The 24,593-nt window shown below is 35.7% G+C and overlaps 2 protein-coding genes across 3 annotated transcripts in view; both read right to left on the bottom strand.

The window, feature by feature from the left end:
* Nucleotides 1-2: 2 nt before the first annotated feature.
* LOC119602503 lies at nucleotides 3-4,219 on the bottom strand. Its single transcript, XM_037954068.1, has 2 exons — nucleotides 2,761-4,219; nucleotides 3-261 (listed from the first exon to the last, which is right to left on the bottom strand). Exon 1 carries the CDS (start codon nucleotides 3,711-3,713, stop codon nucleotides 2,802-2,804), a length of 912 nt encoding a protein of 303 aa, XP_037809996.1. The 5' UTR covers nucleotides 3,714-4,219; the 3' UTR covers nucleotides 3-261; nucleotides 2,761-2,801.
* A 4,659-nt stretch (nucleotides 4,220-8,878) lies between these two features.
* Nucleotides 8,879-24,593, bottom strand: part of LOC119602513 (collagen alpha-1(IV) chain) — a 39,237-nt gene continuing 23,522 nt past the window's right edge. For both annotated transcript variants that reach the window (XM_037954080.1, XM_037954079.1), the window contains exons 3-10: nucleotides 14,734-14,928; nucleotides 14,625-14,669; nucleotides 12,794-14,553; nucleotides 11,877-12,727; nucleotides 9,902-11,813; nucleotides 9,727-9,841; nucleotides 9,437-9,660; nucleotides 8,879-9,365 (exon numbers count right to left, since the gene is read on the bottom strand). In XM_037954080.1, coding sequence (XP_037810008.1) covers nucleotides 9,125-9,365; nucleotides 9,437-9,660; nucleotides 9,727-9,841; nucleotides 9,902-11,813; nucleotides 11,877-12,727; nucleotides 12,794-14,553; nucleotides 14,625-14,669; nucleotides 14,734-14,928 — 5,343 coding nt within the window. In that variant the 3' untranslated portion in view covers nucleotides 8,879-9,124. The remainder of the gene's footprint in view (nucleotides 9,366-9,436; nucleotides 9,661-9,726; nucleotides 9,842-9,901; nucleotides 11,814-11,876; nucleotides 12,728-12,793; nucleotides 14,554-14,624; nucleotides 14,670-14,733; nucleotides 14,929-24,593) is intronic.

The following is a 24,593-nucleotide window of genomic DNA, read 5'->3' as shown; positions in this document are numbered from 1 at the left end:
TGTTTTTTTTTTGCTTAAGTTTTTGTTTTTACTTTAACAATTTGAATGTTCTCATTTGTATTTTTGTTTTTTTTTTTCTATGTATGTATTTTTTTACTATTCTTGGAGTAGTTTCTCAAGTGTCCTTTATCGATAAGATTTTTCTTTTTACAAAACGTTTTCAAGTATTGTTTGTTTTTTATTGATTTCTATAAGTGCAGCAAATTTCTCTTTTTTGCAATAATTGTTTTCTAGTCCTTGTTATAGATGATTTCTGAGTACCTGTAATGAATAGAAAACTGGTTTATTAAAGTGGTATGTAGTTGGAAAATGTAAAAGAAAATGGGTTTGTTGTTATTGTGATTTTATTCGTTTAATGTAATGGTTTAACCCAAATGGTTTCTTGCGGCGATTTAAGGCAAGAATGTTTTATTTCGATAAACTAAAGCCGATATCGCTCTCTTACTCTCTTGCTTTCACAGCATTGCTTACAAATATGTAGCTCTCTTGTCACTCTTTGTCGAGCCAAAATCACAAACGAGCTGTTTTCAAGCTCTATCGCAACTACGTAGCGTTTCGATCTGCGAAATTGTCCCACATTACGGAAGGACGTGCGCTGGTCTTTGTCAACAACGTTAGAAGAGATGCAGCAAAATTTCTGATATTACGGTCGACTTCGGCTAGAGTCATGGACTATTGGTTCACTAGTACTATTTTCATTTAAAAATATACTAATTTTCATAACTATACCACATGTTTTAAGGTGAAAACAAGTTAGAATGTAAAATAGTCGGGCATAACCGATCATACGACACCCTAAATCCTCTGTAGTATGTAAAAAATTTGGATTATTTTTAATAATAAAGCATTTATGTTTTTTTTTCGCCTTAATTGTAAACTATTTAAACAATTTTTTGACAAAAAAGGGATTTTCTGAAAGATGGGTTATGCGGGGTCACGGGTAAATATGGACCTATCTTTATAAATGTTTGTAGAGAGATTTTCGTTTAAATTAAAGTTATTTATGCAAAATTTGGTGGTGGCAATAATGACTAGTATCCTTCAAGCTGAAATATCAGCGATAAAGAGGGCGTCGAATTGGCTAAGGTACTATCGGATATCTAACAGGGATATCAGAATTTGTACTGATAGTCAAGCTGCTGTTAAATCCCTAATTGGTGTGTTTTACACATCTAGAATTGTCCATAAATGCCGGACGTCTCTCAACAAGATGGCGAGACATTCGAACATCACCCTAATTTGGGTCAGGAGACACGGGATTTCATATGACAATAATATTCCTGACACCTTGGCAAGAGCTGGTACCACGCTTAGCGGACTATTGCTCGTATATAGATCCACATATAGATCCATGCAGGTCTAAATATTTCCTTGGTCTCCAAAGACCACGACTAGGTAAGCTGGTATCGGTTGTTACTGGTCACTGTAAATTTGGAAACCAATGCTAGACGCATTGGTCTTCCGTTAAATGATTTCTGTAGGAGTTGTCAAAATGAGGATGAAGAAGAGACTATGTCTCATCTTCTCTGTAATTGACCTGCCTTGGCAGAGACCCGTATTCGGACGCTTGGATCAGCCTATTTTGGCGATCTATCCGAATTGTCGAATATCCAATTGGAAAGTCTTATGGCATTCATAAATTTGTCAGAATGGGTGTGAACTTTGGTATTCGCACTAATCAGTCTTTGTAGTCACGTCTCTGCCTTTCTATTTCTCTCTTTTCTACTTTTCCCTATCCTAATTTTCTTCTTTGTATCTTTGTATTTTTACAAAGGGATCAACTTGGACTTAAGTAAAGCTGATAATCTAACCTACATTAAGTTAAAGTTGAAAATACGACCATGTCGACGCCATAAATTTCTGTCTGTAAAACAAAGCGAACTAATAAGAGACCAAAGACCCAGCACATCGGAGAGCATAGTCGATTCAGCATGTGTAATAGTTTTTAAGAGATCATGTTGACCCAAGAGATTTGGTTTGTCAGTGCAGCGTTCGCTTATTGGCATTCCGATGTCTACATATTTATCAATGGGTCCGACTTTCGAAAATAATACACTCGATAATTGTCTGGAGTGCTGGTAGAGCCAGCATTGTCTTCAGACTGACCTGGGGTGTTGTGATCTTTAATATAATGACAAGTCTGTCAGTGTACAAAATGGATAAATCTATTATCAGCAATCGGAATAGGTCTTATTAAAGCTGATTACATTTATCGAATGTTTAAAGTCTAAAATTACGGCATTGCTCGATATAAGGGCTTCAAAGGAGAATTTAATATCAATTAATTTCCTCACCTCATAGGATTTGGAGGGGTTTTGGAGGGGTTGAAGTAAATTATCTTTCCTTACTCCATAACATGCTTGATTTGATAATGGTAATGGGGGTACTAAGGCTGATGTCAGAGTGCTTGCTACAAGCAATATAAACTTTTCCTTGTGTTTTCCTATGTGTCAAATCAGAGTGAAAGCGAAGCTTGATGCGAGGAAACACAAGCAAAATTTTGTAGCACAAAGCTTCGCGTCGCTTATAGCAGGCACTCTGTCATCAGCCCGAGACATTTTTCACTTAAACTAAGATACTAGGTTAGGTAAAAATTTGATATCAATATCGGTTAATCCTTTAATCTAGGAACAATTTAATGTGGGAGATTTCAAAGGCAGTCGTATATCGTAAATTACACGAAATCCACTGATTCCTTTTAATTTTTTACTTATATTAATTTCACTTTAAAGAGAAAAAAGGGCTTTATCCTCAACTTACCCGATATTCTGCTACTAGAAGATATTGAAATTTTCCTCTTTCTACAAATAAGATGTAGACAATGTCGAATATTCACATGACACAAAACTATTGTACGATGCAGTCTTTGGAATTGGTGTGGCGTTAGAGTTGGAGGCGGGCGAACGTTGTGGTGTTTCACAGCATGTTTCAAAACTATAAGTAGTTTCCACTAGCGATGCAGACGGTGAAGGCAATTCTATATCGACATAATCATGAATGGAATTGGAATCGACTATGGAGGCTAATTCTGATTGTTGTTGCTGTTGTAATAAGTCACTATTTTCTTCGCTTTCTAAGGTAGATGAAGTGCTTACAGATATCGTTTGATAACCTGAATCATTAATGCAATACGATGAATTCAAGCTATTTGATTGATAGGTTGGATCCGAAGGTGAACTAGATGGGGGCGGGTAAGTGTTGGTGGTTGAGTAGGTGGTAGGTTCATATATAATTGTTTGAGCTTTAGACGATTTTAGTTGTTGCTGCTGCTGGATATTACGTTTAAGTTCCCGTTTTATTTTACGCAATTGACGATATTCTGTCGAGCGATTAGAGCCGTTAACCACACCAGACAAGGGACACCAGAATTTCTGTTGTCGTTGTTGTTTTTGTACTTGTAACTCTTGCAAATGAAAATGATGACGACAGTAACCTTGTGGCGTATTGGCACAAAAACGACAATTATCACTGTCTGCCAGTGAATTGGAAAGGGGTGATATGTTAGCCGATGCTGAGCTGGCTGCGTAACGTCTTCTTTTCGATTTCTTAACTTGACGATATTCTTCTATTTGAAATTTGGAGCCTTTGGCCTCAGCAGCTTCCTTTAGCAGCCGCACATTTTTTGGATTGATCCATCGGTCATGTATATGTAAAACTAAACGTTGACAATAAAGACAGATTGATTTGAAAAATAAAAGCAGCACGATAATCATTCAGATGTAATTAGAAAATTTTTTGTTTTGCTCTTTAAAGCTGTCGCCGTTGATGATGACGTTGTAGGCAAGCAAGAGTGCGTAAGTTTAATGTTGAGGTTTTGTGTTATTTTCTTTTTTCGTTTGGGGGGGTGTTTCACTTGTTCGTAATTTAAGGGCTGTTTCTTAGTTTTCTTTCATTTACTGTAAATTCTCTTTGGTGGCGTTTTCGTTAATGCTGCTGATTTAATATTTCAGATTTTTCTAGCTGGAAAATTTTTAAAGATTTTCCTTTAATTCTAATTGGATTTGGTAAAAAAACTAGTTTTATTTTATAGTAATATTAATTATTTTTATAATTTTTTTATTAATAAACTATTGTATAAACTTAAAATCACTTCAACTAAAATATTGTTGAACGAAATACAAATAAAATTTCTAAATTATTTCGTAGAGCTAACTTGACAAACGCTTTTAAAACACGTCTGTTTTTCTCTATTCCAATTTGACTTCTGTTGAGACGAAGGGCAAACACCCAGTTTACCACTTGCTTATTTGTTTTGCACAACCCATATCAATCTACCCTTATTTTGTTATCGTCGACCATGTACAACAACAAACAACTACAACAATTGTACATACATTTATATCTGATGTGTAATCGTTATCGTTTTTAGTTTTTATACCCTACACCACTTTAGTGGGGAGGGTATATTGGATTTGTGCTGATGTTTGTAACATACAAAAATATTCGTCCTAGACCCACCTTAAAGTATACCAATCGGCTTAGAATCGTTTTCTGAGTCGATTAAGCTATGTCCGTCCGTCCGTCCGTCTGGCTGGCTGGCTGGCTGGCTGTCCATGTAAACCTTGTGCGCAAGGTACATGTCGCAATTTTCAAGATAATTGGATGAATTTGGCACGCACGTTTTATTTGACCCAAGGACGAAGCCTTTTGAAAATGGTTAAAATCGGTCCATTATTTCACCTAGCCTCCATAGAACAGAACCCCCCGAAAAGGGCTTTTGAGCTCATAATTATGTTAAATATACAGATATATCGATAAAATGCGGCACAACTAAGTTTTATAGTAGTCTTGATGACCCTGCCAATTTTCATAAAGATCGGGCCCCATTTGACCCTAGCTCCCATACAAAGTCCCCTTCAGAAAATTACTTGAATGTCCCAAATTTACTTATAAACACAAATATCGCGATGAAATTTAGCAGAATAAAATATTATGTAAATATAAATATATTCACAGAATTTTATCGGGCTTGGTCCATATTTGCCCCTAGCCCCATATAAAGCCTCTTTCAGAAAATTAGTTTTTCATCCATAAACTGCTTAAATGTATCGGAACAAGGGAATATTGAAGATAAATGCTTTATTATGAAAAATAAATCACATTTAATATTCATAACTGGTGTAGGGTATCATATGGTCGGCCACGCCCGACTATACTTTCTTACTTGTTTTATTTTTACTTTTTCACCCCCATCTGTTTAATTTCCTTTCTGTTGTGCTGCTTTGTTTTTTTAGTTCATTACTCTGTTTGCTTTTTTCTTATTTTCGTGTTTTATCATGTTTATATCTTAGTTTCTTTATAACCGGCTTTTGCTTTTGGATTTTCCATTTCCCTTGGTAAATTCAAAGCTTTTCTAAAGGGATACCATCCCTTAAGGAAAACAAATGCATATTCGAAGAAAGTTCGCATAACATTAAAGTAAGAGAGAAGAACAATAAAAGTTCTAGTGTAGCAGGGATGAAATATTTGGTACAATTGGATATGAATGTAGTGCAACAATAATTATAGTACATGCAGGAATATAAAGGATACCCTGGGTGCTTCGCTACCCTAACTTAAATTAAATACATTCAAAATTTTGTTTACTTTTATAGAAAATTAAAATTGATTAAACATTTTTTTAATGTTTCAGTTTTATACGTTCAATATCACGTGATTAAATTCGCATTCAGTAAGAAGCTTTAGCTTCCACATTATAGAAAATTTCGAAAGTAATATTTGAAAAAAATGTGCCATAAAATACCTCTAATAGATCATCATTTAATAAACAATTTTATGTTTCTGTGTTCAATATTATATACAATTCAAAAAATATAATTTGATGAATGAAAAAGTACCAAAAGTTCCTTTCAGTAGATACTCATTCACTAAGGTCCCTACATTTTAAATTTTATTTTCAATATCGTAAAAATATCAAAAAGTACCATCGGAAAAACGAAAAAGTACAAAAATCTCTCTCAATAAATTCTCATTCCGTGTTCCGGTTAACCATTATAAAGAATCTAAAAGGTACCATTTGAAGAATCGAAAAGAACCAAATAGTTCCCACTTACAGAATATTTTTCAGTCAAGACCATGTATGTTAAAATTAATGTTCCTAGGTTGAATATTTTAGAAAATTAAAAAAAGTACAATTTATGAGATAAAAAGTACTAAAAAAAGTTGTCTCTTAAAGAATCTTATTCAATGAGGACCGTGTATGTTTAATAATCATGTGTTTTGAGTTCATATTAAAGAACATACATAAAGTATCATTTGAAGGAAGAACAAGTAAGAGTGTTATATTCGGCAATGCCGAATCTTATATACCCACCATCAAACCTCGTTTGACTAGAATGAAACTTACTTATGTCGAACTTCATCTATATACTCGTATTTTTTAGGCCAGTTATAAGCGTTAAATTTTCTGAAGGGGACCTTATATAGGGGGTAGGGTCAATTATGGGTGGATCCTAATATAATTTGGTAGACAGAATTTGGTTCGTATTAAATTTATTTGTGTCGAATTTCATCGCTACACTCGTATTTTTAAGCCATTAATGAGCGTTGCAGTCATTTTCTAAAGGGGACCTTATATGGGGGGTAGAGTCAATCATGGACCTATCCTCATAAAATTTTTTAGATAGATTTTGACTCGTATGAAACTTACTTATGTCGAATTTCATCTATATACTAGTATTTTTAAGCCAGTAATGAGCGTTAAAGTCATTTTCTGAAGGGGACCTTATATGGGGGGTAGGGTCAATTATGAACCGATCCTCATAAAATTTTGCATAATGATTTTGGATCATAAGAAACTTCCATATGACGAATTTTATCGCTATATTCGTATTTTTAAACAAGTTATGGCTGTTAAAGCTGCTTTTCGAGGGGCCACTTGTATGGGGGCTATCAGAAAATGTGGACCGATATTGCCCATTTTCAATACCAAACAAACCTTACCTGTTAGAAATATTTATGTAAAATTTCAACCCTCTAGCTCTTTCCATTGGGACTCTATCGTGCTTTCAACAGACAGACAGACAGACAGACAGACGGACAGACATGGCTAGATCGACTTAGAATTTAATGAGGACCCAGAATATATATACTTTTGTGGGTCTATGACCAATATTTCGATGTGTTACAAAAGGGAATGACAAAATCAATATACCCCCCATCTTTTTTGATGGTGGGTATAAAAAGTACCAAAAGTGGAATAAATTTTACCTAAGTGGAAAGTACTAATAAAAAGAGTACAATGTTTCCCCTTTTCGCTTAGAAATATACTTTTTCGAGAATTAAGTTTACAAAATGTTCCGTATTTAAATCTATATATCACAGATAAAACTCAAACGATTGAAATCTGCATTCGTTTGTTTCAGAAAAATTGTGCTTTCAAAAAGGTACCAAACAATTTACACGAATTTGGTCCTATATAGGCCTTAGTACTCGAATTCCAAAATAATATACCAATAGTTTATTTTGTGTGAGTAAATAAACTACTTTTTGAAATTTTATAAAAATTGGCTCAATGAGTTTGAATAAAATTAAATTTCCCGTTTTTTCCCTTTTTGGTACTTTTTTACCCAGTGAAATAGCAAAAATTTTATTACAATAAATATTACAGAGTTAGTCCGTAATTTAATAGGAATAATTCCATAAACCGAAAAAGTTATCTTAATGTGCTAAAAAAAAGTACCATAAATACAGTTTTCTCCCTTTTACACCCAAAAAGGATTGAATTTAAAAAAAGTACGAAACTGGTGTCTCATAATTTTGGGAGATGTATCCAAAATATTTATAAAAATGTAATGTTAATTATTTCAAAAGTTATAAAGGGCCAAAAAAAGGTACCAAAATCACTTTAGTTACACATTTTTACCCCTTAAAAGTATGAATTTCAAAAAAGTGCCAGATACCCATCAGCTCATTTTAAGAGTAGATACAGGTGCATTTAAAATTTTACTTGTATAAGATAATTAAGAAAACCTGTTTTACCCGTTTTTTCCCCCTTTTTACCCGTAAATGTACAAATTTCCAAAAATCCCTACTTAGTGGATCTACATAACCAAGAGCACATCTACTGTCAAAATTTCATGATTCTAGATTCAGCCGTTTGGGCTGTGCGATGATGAATCAGTCAGTCAGTAACGTTACTCTTTTATATATATAGAAGATAAGAAAACCAAAATCGGCTGTAGATTGAAAATTGAGAAAATAATGAAAATATTCACTTGTATTTCCGATAAATAAAAACCAACTTTTATATAAGAAATATATAACGCTGCAATTGAGAAAATTGTAAAAATCTATGATCACTTTCATTTTGCCAACAAAAATCCATTTTTATATATGAAAACTAAAATCGCCTTTAGTTCCTTAAGTAACGTTCCGATCGAGAAATTAGTGAAAATCTGTGATCACTTGTATTTTTCATCAAAAAATCAATTTTGATAGAAGAAAACTAAAATCGCCTGTTGATTCTTACATAACGCTCCTATTAAGAGAATAATAAAAATCGTTGATCACAATCATTTGAGCTGATCATAATTTTTTTAATAATTTTTTTTTTTATTTTTTAAGTTTTCATTTATTGTGTTTTTGTGTAAATATTTATTATCATTTTTATTTAGATAAAAAATGCATTATAAAATTCTTGAAATATTTTTATAACTTAAACTAAGTTACTTTCTTCTTTATGCTTTATTTTCTCGTTAACTAAATTAATTTGTAATATTTTTTTTTTTTGCATTATATATGTACAACAATTTGGGGGCAGTATGTTAAAGAAACAAAAACAAAATTAAGGAAAATTTTCAGGAGTCAAATAGAAAAAATGTTAAAAGTGGTAGTGTTATTCAAACAATACATTTAAAATATTTTTGTTTAAATTTCATTATGCAATTAAGTTTTTATTTCATAGTTTTGTTTTTTTTTTTTATTAGTTTTGTATTTATATGCTTTAATAAAAAAAAGATGGCACACTCAGAGAATAATGGCAGATTTGTTTCGTTACAACTTAAAATTACAAGGAAAAAAAATTACGTTTGGGGATTTTTTGATTTTGATTAATTTACGGCTACTTAGATTAAAAATGTAGAGCAAAATAAGACATTTTTTGTAATGGAATTTTGTCTAAAATCTAGGGGGCAGTGGTATCTGATCTGGGATACCGGTAGCGATTGACGCGCCCATAGCCATTAGTGCGTGGAGCAGTTCGTCTACCGTTGTAGGGGTTTGTACGACGTGATGATGTTGGTGCTGGGGCAGCCTGAGGGGCGGGAACAACACGCTCACGGCCACGTCTGAATTCACGGGCCGATGAGTCTAAGGTGGCTTGACGTGTAATATAAGAATCATTACGGCGACGACAAACAGTACATCTGGAATTTCAAATAAAGAAATCGTAAATTATAGTTAAATTTATATATTAACAATGCCACCGATAACTCACCTGCTGATTTTGCTTGTTTGATCCTTTTTCAAAGTTTGTTGTCTGGGCATTGACCACATTTCTTGTTCTTCAATTACCGCCAACCAGAATGAGAATACAGGATCAAAATAATTGCAACGTCCCTGACCGTGACATTCGATAACGGGTTGAGCACGGAATTCTTCCAAACAGGAACCGGGAGAAACCAGATTTTGGCCAAAGCCTCCAGTGTTATCAGTGGTTGTCTAAAAGGGAAATTTAATCCATTGTATTACTTAGTTTTCCTATTTCTTAAAATAATACTCATTTACCATGTAGTAACTGTAACCGGTCCACATTTCTTCCCAACCTCCGGGACATTCGGGTATACTCATACTTTGACTGTGCATAGCAATAACACGAGTTGAGGTCTCACACACAACGCAACTGAAACATAAATTAATCATTAGAAGAGGTTTCGACACATATTGAACAAAATCAACTTACCGTGAGATGTATTTCTGAATTTCATTAGGCTGTATGGGTGTCATAGCGACATTCATAGGTTCGGCTGTACCAAGCCATAAACTGTCATCGTTAGTTTGACCGTAATTGCAGACGTTGTTAATGTCACACATCATGTAGGGCATCATGCTGAAACGCATCAAACAGGAACCAGCTCTACCTAAATCTTGGCCAACAGTTCGACTGTTACCGATGTTACCGGCAAGCGAATAACCTTCCCAGAGTTTTTGAGTGTTGGCTGGACATTTAGGCACATAAACGGATTGTGAATGACGGGTAAATATGAAGCCACGACTCTTGGCGCGTGGTGGTGGTGGAGCTGGTTCACCAGTGTAACCCTTAGGACCACGAATACCTTGTAGACCTGTTAAACCAGGAGCACCGATCATACCACGTTCACCTTTTGGACCATCTGCACCAGCCAAACCCATCAGACCTTGATCACCTTGGTAGCCCTTTGCTCCGCGAGCACCTTGGAAGCCCATTTCACCTTCAACGCCCATATCACCCATTGCACCTTTGAAACCATCCAAACCATGTTCACCACGATCGCCTTTACGAGCCATATTGAAGGGGAATGTTACACCTGGTTCACCCTTAACACCTCTGAGACCATCTAAACCATCACCTCCGTTCCAACCGGGATCACCGACAGGGCCGCGAGGACCACGAGGACCGACGGGTCCAGTGCGACCTGGGGTACCGGGCATACCGCGTTCACCTTTTCGGCCATCAAAACCAGGTGCACCTTGGGGTCCAGTATCACCTTTGTCACCACGCAAACCGGGTATAACCATACCAGCATCACCACGCATACCTCTGGGACCAGTCTCACCCATCATACCCTTCAAACCAGCCATACCGTGTAAACCGTTACGTCCCATGGGACCAGGATAACCAATATCACCAGTGACACCCTTGATACCCATGATGCTTATGCCCATTTCACCCATTTCTCCGTCCATACCATATTCGCCCATATCACCTGGAGCACCTTTGGGTCCTACGCGACCAGGGCGGCCAGGAAGACCATCATAACCAGTATCACCTTCATCACCAGGTTCAGCAAAGTCGGGTGTTATACCTGGGGCACCGGGGTAACCCTTATCACCACGTTCACCCTTAGCTCCAGCATATCCATCAACACCAGGGACACCAGCTAAGCCAATATCACCATATTCACCCTTGCGACCAGGGTAACCTGGGGCTCCGTCAATACCTTGTTCACCCATTGGACCCATTTCTCCTCTCAAGCCAGGTTCACCCTTTTGACCTACTTCGGCATAAGCAACCAACAACACACCAGGACGACCAGGCATACCTTCATCACCCTGTTCACCTTGGGGACCAAATGGACCAGGCATACCGGTCTCACCGCGATCACCACGGGGTCCATCATAACCAGCAAAACCAATCTCGCCTCTTTCACCAACTTCACCCTGCGCACCCATGGGACCGATAACACCAACAGCACCTTTTGGACCTGGGGCACCATGTCTGCCTGGATATCCAGGAACGCCTTCATCACCACGATCACCTACTTCACCAGTGAAACCCATAACACCATGGTCACCGCGCTCACCTTTAAGACCTGGGAGACCATCAAGACCGGGAATACCAGGTGCTCCAGTTTCTCCTTTTCTTCCTGGTAAACCATCGTTGCCGTAAGCTTCATCACCAGGAAGACCCTGAATACCCTTTTCACCAGGCAAACCATCATAACCACGAGGACCTGTGTATCCCATATCTCCAGCTTCACCTTTAATACCGCTGCGAGATGCAAAACCCTTAGGACCAACGGGACCCATGAAACCTTTATCACCAAGTTGACCTTTACGGCCGGGCACACCGTCAAAACCAGGACGACCGAAACCACCAATATCACCACTTTGACCTACAGAAAATACATAATATATTTATATTAAGTTGCTAGGGAAATGTAAACGAATTAATTTACCTTTAGGACCCATGTTACCGATAGCACCTCTTGGACCCATATCGCCATGACGACCATCTTCACCAAGATCACCACGATCACCTTGTACGCCAGGAATACCAACAATACCTTGCATACCCATAAGACCAGGAACACCAGCGAAACCTTTGTCACCAACGGGACCACGACGACCAGTATAACCAATATTACCTTTGGCACCTTGTACACCATCAGGACCGGGGTAGCCAGTTTCACCCTTTTGACCCTTGCGGCCATGAGGAGCAACACGACCGTCGCGACCAGGAGCACCAGCCATACCAGGTCTGCCCATTAAAGTATCACCACGCATACCCTTGTTACCAGGCAGACCTTGTAGACCGAAGGGACCATTGTCACCCTTAGTACCTTTAACGCCTTTAACACCAGGTTTGCCAGAAGGACCGGGGAATCCATTAAAACCAATATCACCAGTGATACCAGCTGGACCAGGAAGACCGTCGGGACCGATTTCACCAGCCAAAACGTTTGGACCGGGATCACCACGAACACCTTTACTACCGCTGAGTCCATCGATACCGGGAGCTCCATTGCGACCTGGTAAACCAGGAGAGCCATGTAAACCAATATCACCAATAATACCAGGCCAACCCTTGAAACCGGGAGGACCAGTAATTGTGTCTCCAGGAAAACCAACATCACCGCGAGCGCCTTCAGCACCCTTAGTACCAGCTTCACCCTTTGGACCAGGTGGGCCAGGTTCACCAGGATAACCTTTGTCACCATGTTGACCTTTATTCTCATAAATTTCTCCAGGCTTAGGTTCACCTTTTTCACCTTTAGGACCCACATCACCAGGCTCACCCATTTCACCTCTAAAAATGTTAAAAATATTTATATTATAATAATTTCGTAAGTTGTTTTATTAAGTAAACACTTACTTGCGACCATCGTAACCGGGATCACCAATAAGATAAATTTTAGGAGTAGTAAAATCACGACCAGGTCTTCCATCTTTACCGTGTCTACCAGGAGCACCATCCCTACCGGGATAACCAGCATCACCATATTCACCACGCAAACCAGTTTCACCCTTAAAACCACGAAGTCCATCTATACCTTTAGCACCACGGTCACCAGTTTCTCCTTGCATACCACGTTCGCCCATATCACCAACATCGCCAGTTTCTGCTATACGTTTGTTACCAGTTCGTAAAACTTGACCAGGTCTACCGGGGAGACCAGGCTGACCGGATTCACCAGGAATACCATCGGTACCACGAATACCTTTGAAACCAACTAGACCAGGACGACCAGGCAAACCCTTGAAACCACGTTCTCCAGTAATACCCGAAAGACCTCTAGCTCCATGAGCTCCAGGATAACCAGCATCACCACGAATACCAGGAATGCCTTTTGGACCAGCAGGGCAAATTCCACAGTCATCACCACGAATACCTTTGTCACCGGGCATACCACGATAACCAGGAATACCGTCAACACCAGGTTGACCGCGAGGACCGGGCATACCATCTGGACCGGGGGGACCAACTTTGTCAACACCTAAACCAGGTAAACCTTTCTCACCAGGTAAACCCATATCACCACGGTCACCACGATAACCATCAAGGCCGGGAATGCCAGGTTGACCAGCAAAACCTTTGGGACCAAGTACATTTTTACCGGGATTACCAGGTTCACCAACACGACCAATTGGACCAGGTTTTCCAGGAGGTCCCATAGGACCAGGGGGACCCATTAAACCAAAATCACCATCGTCACCCTTTATACTGGCACCACGACGACCAGGTAGACCATCCAAACCAGCATCACCAGGAGGGCCAGTTGGACCACGGGGACCCTGACGACCAGGACGACCGGGTATACCTGACAAACCGGGCAAACCAGGTTCACCAATATCACCTTGGGGACCAATAGGACCGGGTAATGAAATATCTAAATTGGGATCGTAGATACCGGGTGGACCAGGAGGACCTTGTACACCGGGAATACCGTTGTAACCATCATCACCAAGTTGACCAGGAAGTCCATCTTCACCATCTCTACCGTTGTAACCAGGAGCACCTTTAACACCTTTAGCACCAGGAAAACCAGGATCACCAGGTTTACCGGGTTTACCACGTTCACCAGCTTCACCAGTATCACCACGAATACCGGGCAAACCTTGACGACCAAGTTCACCAATTTCACCCTGAGGACCGCGAATACCGGCATCTCCTCGTATACCTTTTTCACCTTTTTCACCCTTAATAACTGGTGTTGGATTCCATTCACCCTCTTCGGCATCAGCTGGTTCACCCTTATCACCTTGTTGACCTTGTTCTTGCAATTGTAAATCGGCCGGTTCAGCCATTTCACCCTTGTAACCCTTGGGGCCAGATTCACCTTTTGCACCTTCTAAACCAGGGAAACCGGTGTCACCCTTATAACCCTTCATGCCTTGATAACCTTGTTGACCATCGTAGCCATCAGTACCACGATCACCACGACTACCTTTGGTTCCCTTGGAGTTAATACCACCTTCACCGGCATCACCAGTGGGACCTGGGGGACCAGGTTTACCAACTTCACCGCGACCACCATGTCTACCGGGGACACCGGGAGCACCTTGCTGACCAGTCTTACCATCACAACCATCAATACCACGAGGACCTTGTGGACCGTCTTCACCTTGACGACCCTAAAAAACAAATAATTAAACTATAATATAAAAGCAAATTGAAGTAAATACTAAACGCCATAAATACTTACACGAGGACCAGGAGCTCCAGGTAAGCCAGCTAAACCAGGGTCACCCTAAATATGAAAAAAATATATTGAATATTTGATATGAATTATGGATATTCTATTATTAACTTACACGATGACCTTTTTCACCTGGACCACCGTACTCACCAGGATCACCCCATTCGCCAGGACGACCGGGTGGACCCATTGGACCAAATTCACCAGCTGGACCTTCATAACCTTGAAAACCGGGTACACCAATATCACCTGGTCGGCCCTTCAAACCTTTACAATCGCACACAACACCATTACACTTTTGATCGGGTTGCTAAAATGGAAAATAAATTTTTTTTTAATTTCGCTTCATATGCATACATATGTAATTTCAAAAACTTTCAAACTAAACACTGCTCATCGTATTAAGATCTATAGATAAATTGTTGACTAGCATTTCAATTAAAATCAATAAAAATAAAAAACCATATATAAGCAATGTCCCTATGCCGTTCGTCCGTCTGACTTCTAAGTGAAGCAAACACAATTGAGGAGTTTATGTATTGGCTCTTAAAGAGATCTCTTCTTATTTATATACATTCCTCTTGATAGGAATGTTTGTATACAAAAAAATAATTATTTATTTATTTGCATCTTTTTTTTTTGGTTAGATATACAAAAGACATCAGATAAATGTCGATGGAAAAGATACTAAGAAAGATATATTACTTATGTATGTGTATGTGTGTGTGCCTATACTTAATTACTTGTACTTCCATATGATAAAAATTATAATTGATGACGTCATATTAATTTTATTGAAAACTGCTTTTATGGCTAGAAATGTGTAACAGGCTGTTCCACTATTATTTGGCTTTTCTTTCGCTTTTGGGTCATAAAGTATGGCAAAGTGTTCCAGATCTATAGAAACCGTCATAACTAGCATAACCACTTCTACTAGGAATGCGTATTATATCCGCATTCATTTGCCAAAATGTATTGTTCCTAATACTGAAACAGCAATTGGATCCTAAAAACCGATTACCAATCGGCCATAGATCTTTAACTCTATAACGGAACTAGAACTGAACTAGAACAGAACTAGAACAGAACTAGAACTGAACTAGAACTGAACTAGAACTGAACTAGAACTGAACTAGAACTGAACTAGAACTGAACTAGAACTGAACTAGAACTGAACTAGAACTGAACTAGAACTGAACTAGAACTGAACTAGAACTGAACTAGAACTGAACTAGAACTGAACTAGAACTGAACTAGAACTGAACTAGAACTGAACTAGAACTGAACTAGAACTGAACTAGAACTGAATTAGAACTGAACTAGAACTGAACTAGAACTGAACTAGAACTGAACTAGAACTGAACTAGAACTGAACTAGAAGTGAACTAGAACTGAACTAGAACTGAACTAGAACTGAACTAGAACTGAACTAGAACTGAACTAGAACTGAACTAGAACTGAACTAGAACTGAACTAGACTAGAACTGAACTAGAACTGAACTAGAACTGAACTAGAACTGAACTAGAACTGAACTAGAACTGAACTAGAACTGAACTAGAACTGAACTAGAACTGAACTAGAACTGAACTAGAACTGAACTAGAACTGAACTAGAACTGAACTAGAACTGAACTAGAACTGAACTAGAACTGAACTAGAACTGACTAGAACTGAACTAGACTGAACTAGAACTGAACTAGAACTGAACTAGAACTGAATTAGAACTGAACTAGAACTGAACTAGAACTGAACTAGAACTGAACTAGAACTGAACTAGAACTGAACTAGAACTGAATTAGAACTGAACTAGAACTGAACTAGAACTGAACTAGAACTGAACTAGAACTGAACTAGAACTGACTAGAAACTGAACTAGAACTGAACTAGAACTGAACTAGAACTAGAACTGAACTAGAACTGAACTAGAACTGAACTAGAACTGAACTAGAACTGAACTAGAACTGAACTAGAACTGAACTAGAACTGAACTAGAACTGAACTAGAACTGAACTAGAACTGAACTAGAACTGAACTAGAACTGAACTAGAACTGAACTAGAACTGAACTAGAACTGAACTAGAACTGAACTAGAACTGAACTAGAACTGAATTAGAACTGAACTAGAACTGAACTAGAACTGAACTAGAACTGAACTAGAAGTGAACTAGAACTGAACTAGAACTGAACTAGAACTGAACTAGAACTGAACTAGAACTGAACTAGAACTGAACTAGAACTGAACTAGAACTGAACTAGAACTGAAGTAGAGCTGAACTTTAACTGAACTGAACTAGAACTGAACTAGAACTGAACTAGAACTAGAACTGAACTAGAACTGAACTAGAACTGAACTAGAACTGAACTAGAACTGAACTAGAAGTGAACTAGAACTGAACTAGAACTGAACTAGAACTGAACTAGAACTGAACTAGAACTGAACTAGAACTGAACTAGAACTGAACTAGAACTGAACTAGAACTGAACTAGAACTGAAGTAGAGCTGAACTAGAACTGAAGTAGAGCTGAACTTTAACTGAACTGAACTAGAACTGAACTAGAACTGAACTAGAACTGAACTAGAACTGAACTAGAACTGAACTAGAACTTAACTAGAACTGCACTAGAACTGACTTGAACTGCACTAGAACTGACTTGAACTGAACTAGAACTTAACTAGAACTGAACTAGATCTTAACTAGAACTCAACTAGAACTTAACTAGAACTGAACTAGAACTGAACTAGAACTGAACTAGAACTGAACTAGAACTGAACTAGAACTGAACTAGAACTGAACTAGAACTGAACTAGAACTGAACTAGAACTGAACTAGAACTGAACTAGAACTGAACTAGAACTGAACTAGAACTAGAACTGAACTAGAACTGAACTAGAACTGAACTAGAACTGAACTAGAACTGAACTAGAACTGAACTAGAACTGAACTAGAACTGAACTAGAACTGAACTAGAACTGAACTAGAACTGAACTAGAACTGAACTAGAACTGAACTAGAACTGAACTAGAACTGAACTAGAACTGAACTAGAACTGAACTAGAACTTAACTAGAACTGAACTAGAACTGAACTAGAACTGAATTAGAACTGAACTAGAACTTAACTAGAACTTAACTAGAACTGAACTAGAACTGAACTAGAACTGAACTAGAACTGAACTAGAACTGAACTAGAACTGAACTAGAACTGAACTAGAACTGAACTAGAACTAAACTAGAACTGAACTAGAACTGAACTAGAACTGAACTAGAACTGAACTAGAACTGAACTAGAACTTAACTAGAACTGAACTAGAACTGAACTAGAACTGAACTAGAACTGAACTAGAACTGAACTAGAACTGAACTAGAACTGAACTAGAACTGAACTTGAACTGAACTAGAACTGAACTAGAACTGAACTAGAACTGAACTAGAACTGAACTAGAACTGAACTAGAACTGAACTAGAACTGAACTAGAACTGAACTAGAACTTAACTAGAACTGAACTAGAACTTAACTAGAACTTAACTAGAACTCAACTAGAACGATATTTTACTTCTTATTAAGATCTGAACCTAAAAGAGAGTTTTCTGTCAACTAATTCAACATGTATACATATTTAAAATTGTATCCCAAAGATTGTTCCAATTTTTTAATCATTTTGTTAAATTTCAATAAAGTACTGAAATTAATACATATGTACATATTACTATTAATATGTAATCATTCCAGTGTGTAGCCTTAAATAATATTAAATTTTTAATTTGGTTGTTTTAAATACAAAAATATTTACTAACTAGACCATAATTTGGCGCCATTTTATACAATATTAATGGCAAATAAATTTCATATTCGCCATGGAAGAAAACATAAATTTCCATGAATAAATCTTTTTTTTTTTTTTTTTGTAAACACAAATTTATAACTTTAAATGATACATTTGCTGCTAACAAATGTAAATAATTTATATTTTTGTATATGATCACTTAAACAACATTCTAATACAATTTTTCTCCATTCTAAAATCCAAATGCAAAACAATTCTTTTCTACATCTCTCGTGTATACAATCGCACTCGTCAAATATCTGGTTGCAAACGGAAATAGTGCAATTAAAGCAGAAATTTTAGTAGATACGAGTATTTTTTTTTTTTTTTTAATTTTGCATGTAAGAGTATCTTAGCATTTGAACATTTTTTTTTCAGAGGATTTTTATATTTATTTGAAAAGTTTGTTTCGAATAAATGTTGTTGCCAACGTGTATTATGTATAAAAGAAACAATTAGTTTGTGCCGATTTTAAACAATGCATAATTTTTTTAATCTCATATTTTACTTATTCACACCACGGCATATAAAGTTGTGCTTCATATACCATAATCGGTTATACATAAGTTATCTATAATGAACATGTATATTTAAATACGAGGTATATACTCTGAACATAAGCATTGCGTTGAAATTCGAAGATACAAGTTTAAATTATTTTGGGCGCATGTTTTATATACATACTTTTGCAATATAAAATTTTCATTTTGATTTGATCATATTTTTTAGCATAAACCTTAATATTTGTAAAAGTATACGTTTGGAGAATTAAAGGGATTTAAAAAAAGTATAACAGAACTAGAACAGAATTAGAACAGAACAGAACTAGAACAGAACTAGAACAGAACTAGAACAGAACTAGAACAGAACTAGAACAGATCTAGAACAGAACTAGAACAGAACTAGAACAGAACTAGAACAGAACTAGAATAGAACTAGAACAGAACTAGAACAGAACTAGAACAGAGCTAGAACAGAACTAGAACAGAACTAGAACGGAACTAGAACAGAACTAGAACAGAACTAGAACAGAACTAGAACAGAACTAGAACAGAACTAGAACAGAACTAGAACAGAACTAGAACAGAACTAGAACAGAACTAGAACAGAACAAGAACAGAACTAGAACAGAACAAGAACAGAACAAGAACAGAACTAGAACAGAACTAGAACAGAACTAGAACAGAACTAGAACAGAACTAGAACAGAACAGAACTAGAACAGAACTAGAACAGAACTAGAACAGAACTAGAACAGAACTAGAACAGAACTAGAACAGAACTAGAACAGAACTAGAACAGAACTAGAACAGAACTAGAACAGAACTAGAACAGAACTAGAACAGAACTAGAACAGAACTAGAACAGAACTAGAACAGAACTAGAACAGAACTAGAACAGAACTAGAACAGAACTAGAACAGAACTAGAACAGAACTAGAACAGAACTAGAACAGAACTAGAACAGAACTAGAACAGAACTAGAACAGAACTAGAACAGAACTAGAACAGAACTAGAACTTGAACAGAACTTGAACAGAACTGGAAGAGAACTAGAACAGAACTAGAACAGAACTAGAACAGAACTACAACAGAACTAGAACAGAACTAGAACAGAACTAGAACTGAACTAGAACTTGAACAGAACTGGAACAGAACTAGAACAGAACTAGAACAGAACTAGAACAGAACTACAACAGAACTACAACAGAACTAACTAGAACAGAACTAGAACAGAACTAGAACAGAACTAGAACAGAACTAGAACAGAACTAGAACAGAACTAGAACAGAACTAGAACAGAACTAGAACAGAACTAGAACAGAACTAGAACAGAACTAGAACAGAACTAGAACAGAACTAGAACTGAACTAGAACAGTACTAGAACAGAACTAGAACAGAACTAGAACAGAACTAGAACAGAACTAGAACTGAACTAGAACAGAACTAGAACTAGAACAGAACTAGAACTAGAACAGAACTATAACAGAACTAGAACAGAACTAGAACAGAACAGAACTAGAACTAGAACAGAACAAGTAGGAAAGTATAGTAGGGCATGGCCGACCATATAATACCCTACACCATGAGTATATTTTAAAAATTTTAATTTTTCACAAAGAAACTTTTATGTTGAATTTTACCTTAATTCCAAAGTATTTAAGCAATTTATTGATAAAAAAATAATTTTCTAAATGAGGCTTTATATAGGAGTATAGGTCAAACATGGGCCGATCCCTCCTGACTTAAAGGTGGGTGTAGGACCAATATTTTTGTGTGTTACAAACATCAGCACAAACGTATAATACCCTCCCCACTATAGTGGTGTAGGGTATAACTAGAACAGAACTAGAACAGAACTAGAACAGAACTAGAACAGAACTAGAACAGAACTAGAACAGAACTAGAACAGAACTAGAACAGAATTAGAACAGAACTAGAACAGAACAGAACTAGAATAGAACTAACACAGAACTGAACTAGAACTAAACTAGAATTAATCAAGAACTGAACTAAAACTGAACTAGAACTATATTAGAACAGAATTAGAACCGCACTAGAACTATTGGTGAGAAAATTCTAGTTCAAAATTAACATACTCGTAAAAAAAGTCTAAACAATAAACTATTTACTAACAAATTTATCTAAAATAAAAAACATTTTTCTTTAATGTTCTTTGAAAAAAATTAGAACATAAACATTTTTATAGTCTAAACGCAATGATGAGGAAAAACACCAGAATTTTACAAATTAATATTGCAATTTTTTAATGTTTACACTTAAATCAAATTGCAAAGCATCTTTTTAAAATAAAAGAACACTTTTTCACACACAACATCTGTGTAATGTTTGAAATTTTTCTGCAATAAAAACACTCACAATTTTTATTTATTATTGCTTACATATTTTTTATTGATAAATGTAAAATTGCATTGTTTTTCTGTGAATGTTATTTATGTTCTATTTCTTAAATTTTATTGAATTTTCAAACATTGTTTTCAATTAAAAAATAAAGTAACGATGATTTGATTTGTTTTATTAAAACAAATATTTAAAAAGTATTTTTTCAATTAAAAAAGAATTTGTCGCCTTGTCCTGCTTAATTGAAACGCTGGGAGGCAATAATTGTTTTTATTGGCAAAAAAGGAAACAAACTGCAAAGTCAAAATCTAAATAAAATTATTATAAACAATTGACTCATAAAGATCTTAGATTTTTAAATGTATGGATGAGTAACAGTGGGACAGTTTTTAAATTTAAAAGTTTAAAAAAAATCTAAAAAGAAAAATGGGAAATTTGCGATTATAAATAAAATGATCATTTCGTGTAAATATCTTAATTCCGAAAGAATGGAATTTCTTAATAAAAAGAAGAAAAACTTTCGCTTCAATTGTGAATTGGCAATTAGTTAATTATAGGTTTCACTGTACTAAAATAATTTTTAGTGCTGATTTCTATTACATTTGTGACTTGGTCGTTGGTCTACAATTTAAATTAGTTAAAAAGTTTATTTTTCGCAAATTGTTTGCAAAAAACTATTAAGCAAATTTAGACAGTTTGGCATTTTATTGATTTATACTTCTATTTTAAAAAAACTGATTGCTATTTTATTGATCAATTTATAAAAATCTTAAAAAAAACATTAATTGATATTCATAATTTAATGTAACTGTTTGATCGAAATGATTTAATAGGAAACTGTTGGCACACACTTCAGTTTTTATTCAATTATTAATTAATTAAGAATTTAAAAATATTGTAGATAACCGATGCAAATTGAAATTAGAACTGATCTAAAATTTAACTAGAATTGAACTGAACTAGAACTGAACTAGAACTGAACTAGAACTGAACTAGAACTGAACTAGAACTGAACTAGAACTGAACTAGAACTGAACTAGAACTGAACTAGAACTGAACTAGAACTGAACTAGAACTGAACTAGAACTGAACTAGAACTGAACTAGAACTGAACTAGAACTGAACTAGAACTGAACTAGAACTGAACTAGAACTGAACTAGAACTGAACTAGAACTGAACTAGAACTGAACTAGAACTGAACTAGAACTGAACTAGAACTGAACTAGAACTGAACTAGAACTGAACTAGAACTGAACTAGAACTGAACTAGAACTGAATTAGAACTGAACTAGAACTGAACTAGAACTGACTTAGAACTGAACTAGAACTGAACTAGAACTGAACTAGAACTGAACTAGAACTGAACTAGACTGAACTAGAACTGAACTAGAACTGAACTAGAACTGAACTAGAACTGAACTAGAACTGAACTAGAACTGAACTAGAACTGAACTAGAACTGAACTAGAACTGAACTAGAACTGAATTAGAACTGAACTAGAACTGAACTAGAACTAACTAGAACTGAATTGAACTAGGACTGAACTGGACAAACAATGTTTACCAAACGCTTTAATTAAAAAAATGTGCAGTTGAAAAGTTTCCTACAGGAATTTGTCTGTCTGTATGTAAAAAAAATAAAATCCATCTTGTGTTTTAATTAATCGGCAATTGCTTATTAATTAAAATAAACAAAAAAAAAAAATACTTTTTTCAATTCATTAATGAAAATTTTAATTTGTGTTGATAAACTACAATGAAAGGGTTAATGATTTCAATCACCCTAAATAAAATCTATAATGACTTCAGTATTTTCACATATTTATATAAATAAATCTGTGTTTATAAAAATAAATCTGTGTCATTTTTTAAAATTAAATATGGTGATTTCCCCAAATAAGATGACAGTTTAATATGATCATTTGAAACTATGAAAATTACAAAAGAAAAGAAAACGTTATGCAAAAAAATATCAAATAAATAAACGAATGATTTTCATAAATATTTATTTAAATAACACATGTTGGCAACATGTGCGACGGTATATAAATTTTGTTTAAACAAAATACTAATATTTATGTATATAAAAATATTGTTTTATTTTTCGTTACAAATAATATTTATTTTTAGGTTTAATAAAAGCCATCCTAAAATTCTGTTGGCTAAAACATATTTTGCTTAAAAGGCAGTTTTTTATTTTTGTTATTGTGGTCATATGTAGTGAATATGTGGTAATTAAATATTTTGGATTTAAAGCTTCTGATTTAAATCTCGGGAAGACATTAGACACCTTTTTATGGGTTAATAAACTTATCACATAGATCAACACGTGTTTATAATAATTTTCCATTAAGTATTAAGGAAAAATATGAATTCAAAAATAATAGTAGTTGTAGTAACTTTAGTAGTAGTTTTAAGTGAAAAAGTAGTAAGTAGAAATATTATCACAGTTGCACAAATACTAGTTAGAGATGTGAATCTATGTGCATATCTTTAGGTTGGCATTTTTCTTATTGTCTATATGGTTGCTCTGGCAATTAGTGTCAATATCAACAATGTACAACTACAACTATCCACTGACATTGTAGTGTATATATGCAAGTATTTGGATCCACACATTATTCTTTGCCTACTAAAAAGAAGAAGCATATATCATTACAACAAATCCAACATATCATTGCTAGTTCACTTCAAAATCTAAATTAGAAAATTACACTGTAGTTTTACAACATACTACGAACTGCGATACATTTGATTCATGCTATCATCGGTCATATCGTTCAAAACAAATTCTTCACTTAAAAACTAATCAGAAGTGAACCAAAACTAGAATTAAACTGGAACTGAACTAGAACTGAACTGAACTAGAACTGAACTAGAACTGAACTAGAACTGAACTAGAACTGAACTAGAACTGAACTAGAACTGAACTAGAACTGAACTAGAACTAGAACTGAACTAGAACTGAACTAGAACTGAACTAGAACTGAACTAGAACTGAACTAGAACTGAACTAGAACTGAACTAGAACTGAACTAGAACTGAACTAGAACTGAACTAGAACTGAACTAGAACTGAACTAGAACTGAACTAGAACTGAACTAGAACTGAACTAGAACTGAACTAGAACTGAACTAGAACTGAACTAGAACTGAACTAGAACTGAACTAGAACTGAACTAGAACTGAACTAGAACTGAACTAGAACTGAACTAGAACTAGAACTGAACTAGAACTGAACTAGAACTGAACTAGAACTGAACTAGAACTGAACTAGAACTGAACTAGAAC

This window comes from Lucilia sericata, unplaced genomic scaffold, assembly GCF_015586225.1.
Source record: "Lucilia sericata isolate MDLA Ls3-8-SP2 unplaced genomic scaffold, ASM1558622v1 Contig000235F_arrow, whole genome shotgun sequence".
Classification (NCBI taxonomy): domain Eukaryota; kingdom Metazoa; phylum Arthropoda; class Insecta; order Diptera; family Calliphoridae; genus Lucilia; species Lucilia sericata.
The sequence above is the reverse complement of the archived record's forward strand: the minus strand, read 5'-3'. Positions and strand labels throughout refer to the sequence as shown.

Coding starts and splice junctions, on each gene's coding strand:
- LOC119602503 (XM_037954068.1), bottom strand. CDS start 3,713: ATGATTATCGTGCTGCTTTTATTTTTCAAATCAATCTGTCTTTATTGT.